This window comes from Solanum tuberosum, unplaced genomic scaffold, assembly GCF_000226075.1.
Source record: "Solanum tuberosum cultivar DM 1-3 516 R44 unplaced genomic scaffold, SolTub_3.0 scf00295, whole genome shotgun sequence".
In the NCBI taxonomy this organism is placed as follows: domain Eukaryota; kingdom Viridiplantae; phylum Streptophyta; class Magnoliopsida; order Solanales; family Solanaceae; genus Solanum; species Solanum tuberosum.
In genome coordinates this window covers 239574-244970 of record NW_006239214.1, presented here as the reverse complement: position 1 = coordinate 244970, position 5397 = coordinate 239574, and the positions used below count along the sequence as shown (strand labels likewise).

At 34.5% G+C, this 5397-nt stretch overlaps 1 protein-coding gene across 5 annotated transcripts; it reads right to left on the bottom strand.

Moving 5' to 3' along the window:
- Nucleotides 1–435: 435 nt before the first annotated feature.
- LOC107062975 (glucose-6-phosphate isomerase 1, chloroplastic-like) lies at nt 436–4060 on the bottom strand. 5 transcript variants are annotated; one of them, XR_001475004.1, is made up of 5 exons: nt 3676–4060; nt 3225–3368; nt 2778–2843; nt 2164–2301; nt 436–596 (listed from the first exon to the last, which is right to left on the bottom strand). XR_001475004.1 is itself a non-coding variant. In XM_015314305.1 (4 exons), the coding sequence occupies exons 1-3, from the start codon at nt 3432–3434 to the stop codon at nt 2248–2250; spliced, it is 330 nt and encodes a 109-aa protein (XP_015169791.1). In that variant the 5' UTR covers nt 3435–3568; the 3' UTR covers nt 436–596; nt 2164–2247. The 5 variants fall into 5 exon arrangements, 2 of the variants coding, with proteins under 2 accessions (XP_015169791.1, XP_015169792.1); XR_001475003.1 differs by having other exon boundaries at nt 3689–4060; XM_015314305.1 differs by lacking the exon at nt 3676–4060 and having other exon boundaries at nt 3225–3568.
- Nucleotides 4061–5397: the final 1337 nt, after the last annotated feature.

Here is a 5397-nt window from a genome sequence, read left to right as displayed (position 1 = left end):
GCGTAGCCTAAAAGGCAAAATGGCAACGCTTTTAGGTACCTCAAATAGCAACATTTCTATCTCATACAACTACACTTTTAAGCATGGCCTTAGCTTCCTTATTGCCCACGATTTGGTAAGTGTTGTCTTTTCTATCTAATGTATGACAACACTTTTGAAGTGTAGTCCTTGCCCATGTGCATACCACAATTTACAGTCCTATGGCTACACTTTTAAGTGTGGCCATATCATTTTGGCTATAAAATATTTATATTCCACAATTTCTAATTAAAAAACCATATATTTGCAATAAATAATCTCAAGCATTAGATTGGCTCATAAGTAATTCAAATATATAGATTTGCAATAAACTTCAAAAGATAGTACGTACTTGTACGTACTTATACATACTAATACAACAATATTCTAAATATGTGTACACAATTGTTCAAAAGTACTCTTACAATAGTTCAATAAATTCTAGCAAAGAATATATTTCACAAAATCAAACATAATGTATTCAGACTTTTACAATAGTTCAAAAACTCTTTATTAGCCACTTCAATGAGATCAAATTTACGTGTAGCGACCCTTCAAATTTGATCACCTCCATTTCCCTACACATTTAGAATTTACGGCAAATCAGATTGCAACAATTATAGAAGAGGCAAAAGAGTTCCACATTCCACATTGCACAACAGTTCTGGATTTTAAATTTTTACGGAAAGATGTGGTCCAATTTGTGAAGCTGCACTATTTTTCCAACAACACCCTCATAATCACAGTTATCAAAAAACAGAGGAGCTATAAATATTGTTATTGCATTTAATGGGTGGTGATTTCCTTGTATTTCAACTCTCTTTTGACAGGTATGCTCACACTCAACATTAGCATCTTATTTCCACTCTCCTATTTTCTATTCCCCTATCCTAGTTTTAAAAGTTTTAGTCATTCCTAGTTGAATTTACCAAAAGCATATCATGCACACATGCCGTATGCCTCCTTTGCTAATTTCTCTAAGATATAAACTTCTATTTGCTTGATGATGGCCTAATAGATCTTTATGTTATGAGAGAACAGATGATACTAAGACCAAAGTTTCAGGGAATGCATATCCATTAACTTGCCAGAAATCTAGAAGTTACAACTTACAAACCCTTTTTGGGTCTTTTATTATTTCCTTCCGAAAAATAATGTTTTGGAAGGGACATAAAATGAGTCAGCTGCTTGTTGAGTTGATTTGTAAAAGACATCAAAAGTAGATGTTTAGCTATATGAATCCTAGATGTTAAAGATAAGCACGAAACCTTATAAAACACAATTATACATCAATTCAAAACTAGTTGCTTTAGCTATAATGAATCCTCAATATTCATATTCATTTCAAAACCTGATGGATTTCTAGATTCCAGATTTCCAAATTGCAGATTTCCAGATTTCAAATTCCAGATTCCAGATTCCAGATTTCCAGATTTCAGATTCCAGATTCCAAATTCCAAATTTCCAGATTTTAGATTCCAGATTCCAGATTTCCAGATTTCAGATTCCAGATTCCAAATTCCAAATTTCCAGATTTGATCTTGTCCCAACCATTTTTGCGACTCCAATTCACTACCAGCCCATGACTTCTAATCATCCAATCTAGAAACCCAACGCAAATGTAGAATTCACATGCTCATCTACTTGGGATCAAATTGCAGAGAAAAGAAACAAGCTCACAATTTTGATCAACAACATTCAAGTGTTTCTGTTGCTATAAACTAGCAAAAGACATCATTGATCACAATTTTTTGGCAGGGCACTTTGCTAGAAATATCTAAAATATTTATGTTGATTCTCTAGTGATTGAAAGTAATTATAAACCTCTTAGAAATATGATTATGAGATGGTGGACTACTATCCAATCGTATACAAAAAGCTGGGAATTTTTTCACCCAGTGCCTAAACAATTCAGACTTCTTTACAAATTAATCAGAAACTTGTTCTTTTTAGTAGAATGCTAAAAAATTGTGGCATCTCAAGTATCTTATGTTCATCAACTATCAATTGCATAGTAGGTCAGTTTATAGAGCATTCAACATCTCACTGTTTGAAGCCTCTAGAACATCTTGCATTTCTTGCACTAAACCTTCACATCCCCTTCCGATCTTTCCACTAAACTAAAATATTACTACAAGAACTAACCTGTAACATTCCGAAGAGGTAGTCACCAAAAGTAACTCCAGGTTCAAGCTCCCAATCATGACTAGGGGGCTATCACGCAATACTTCAATAAATGTTGCAAAGAAATTGTGCACACCATCTCGTAGTTGTTGAATATAGCTGGAAACAAGAAACAGAGGAAACTAAATTTTCGGTGAAACAGTGACCAGTTAGCAAAGTGGAAATGCATCTATTCTGTGTTGTTTTAATCTGAAAAAATTAAGCGCTGGAAACTATAGGAAATATATCCAGTTACTGTCAAGGTCAAACTCTTTCCCCAGAGACTCCATGACAATGTACTGTAAATACCTACTAAATAGTAATAAACTATCCTTGTATGGGAGGACAAGCATATCCTGCAAGAGATAAGAAACAACATATCAACATAGTCAAATACACAACTATATGTTCCTCCGACATCACAACCACAAATCCGAAAGTGAACTAGACCTTTGATCCAACTCCATCAGCTCCTATAATTCTACAAGGAAATTTATTTCAGTTGTTTGTACTAGGTAGATTTACTAGTCTGAAAACTTCAAATAAAAAAGTCTTTTATATGCCTAAAGAACATGAAAAAGGCAATATAGTCATACCACAGTGGTCCTATTTGCTTCATCCATCAATGTAGCACCAGCGAGCATCTCTCTAATATCAATTCCCTAGAGTGAAAAGATATATGTGGCGTAATGTGACACAAATGTTGTAAGACAAGATGAAATAATTCCCTGTGTTTCATTCTATGCGACAAAGTCTAGCTTACTTTGGATTGTAAGTGTTGTCCTACTTAAATAATACATGCTAGGTAAAATTAGAAGTTTTAAGAAGTTATGGAGTTGTATATAAGTTAATTTGATAAAGACAATATCACACCAATCATCACATTTATTTACACAAATGAATTTGAATTTCTGAAACCTGTGAGAGTTGCATGAAATATTCTTTCTTCTAGAATTGTGTCGAGAAGTTTGGGAAGTTTAAAGTAGTGAATTGTTATATATAAGCAAACTGAGATTAGAAATGTGACTTCAGGAGTGCCAAACCTGAAGTGCATCTGGAAGTAAGCCAACTGCAGACATTCCAGAGGTTCTTTTGCCCACCCAATCAAACATAGGGAATCCGGCTAACAAACCCTCAATTCTAACAGTGTTGTTAAGCAATGAGTTCAATTGTGTAATGGCAATACCCTGCACATGAGTGGTAGTAAGCAACAATGAGAAGTGAGAACTATTTAAGAGCAATGCTATGCACATCCTGCAATGTATATTATAATGGAGAGTGAACAAAAAGACAGAACTAGAGGATCACAGACCAAGCAGAAACTTTTCGTAGACCTACTAAAACTCCTAAACCAGTAGATGCAGATTAAACAGAGGTAAACAGTCATGTTTTTAACTCTCTTGTATAGAACTTTCATTTTCTTAACAAAATGCGATACTTATCAGAAAGCTACTCCACATTATGGCTAAAAAAAATAAACGCACAAAAAAGAACCTGAGGTCAAAACCTGTTTTGAAAATATCAAGTCGGCTTCACGGAAGGCCTTCTGAATCAATGCCTGCTGGATTTGTGTTGTCGATAAATCTTATCTGACAAGAAATGATAAAGCATGGTATAGACAAAGAGAGAGATGTGAGAGAAATAGATAAAAAGGTAAGCCAAAGTACTACACATGTATACAATAAGGAAGACTTATTCTGAACTATGTAAAAAACAATTTATATTTTAAATCCTTCATAATTAAGTTTCCAGCACAAGTTCTTTAGCATCGTTTGACTTTATCTACACTCTTAATGAAAAGAAAACAGTTCAGTGGAGAACCTCATTAGTGCTTGTCAAAAAAGAGAACAATATCATCATGATCACTACAGATGCAAGAATAAGGCGTCGTTCTTCAATATGTGAGGGATCGTTCTTGAGAAATTTCAGACTTGGAGAAGAAGGCGTCGTTGCTTTATGTTTGAGGATTTCAGACTATGAGAAATTTCAAACTTGGAGACCTAGAAATTCGGCTTGGAGAAATTTCAGACCTAAAAATTGTGATTTTTTTCTGATTTGGGGGAAAAGATAGATTTATGTTTTATGAATTGTTTTTTTTTTTTGTCCAATAAAAATTGGAGGGAGAGTTAAAAATGTTGGAGGGAATATAATATTTTAGTGAAAACTTTAAGGCTACATTTATAATGTGTTGTTTTTACAATTATAAAAATAGGACACTTTAAAAGTGTGGCCATATATCTAAATAATTGTTGCCAATTATATCATATTGTAACAACGCTTATAAAGTGTAGCATATAACACTAAAGAGTACGCTTTACAAGTGTTGCCAATATTATCGAAGCCAAAAGTTAAGAACTTGGGCTACGCTTTAAAAGCGTCCCCAAAAATATTTTAGGCAACACTTTACAAGCGTTGTCCAGATTTAGTGTGGCCGTAGGCCTAAAATGTTGTAGTGGTAGGGTCTGATAGGCCGGGTCTCCAGTCTAGTGGGTAGAGCTTGGACTTTGATCTCTTTCCCAGCTTGGTGAGTCCTCAAGGTTCGAGGACGGACTTTCTTTATTGCAGTTTCACTTTCTTATTTGCTTTTGAACTTGATGTATGGGCTAGGCCCACTATTATTTCGATTGTAATAGATGGCTATGTTGAGACATGAGTTAGAATTCCGCTTTTCTATAAAGTTGTTTTTAGACATAAATGTTGTTTTATTCTTTATTTTTCTACTAGTTTATGTTATTATATGCTAAGTGGCTTGTATGGAGTCCTTCGGGGTTCTATATGCCATGTTACAACTAGGGGGTACCCCTGGGTCGTGACAACTACAAACCTTAGTATGAAGCTTTACTCCTACAATCATCACATATGCATAAATCTCAAGACATTCTAATCACATGCTTCATTCATAAGAAACCCTAATCATATAAGCTCAATGTCAAGCATTACTAATCATGATCCATCATGTATACTCTAATCTAATTCAATTCATGTCTATGTGCTTTACTCTCAAGAAAATTACTATACATTCATCAATCCTAGAGAATCATCTCTAAATCCTCAATTTCCCCTTCTAAGGCACAAAACCCGTAGAATTAAACTCACTGCTTATCACATGCAACCAAAGTGAACCAAATAGGATGATCTCTTTCATTCACTCTCTAGTACTACCACTTCTTCTTCCTCTTCTTCCTCTTCTTCCTCTTCCTCCTCTTCCTCCTCTTC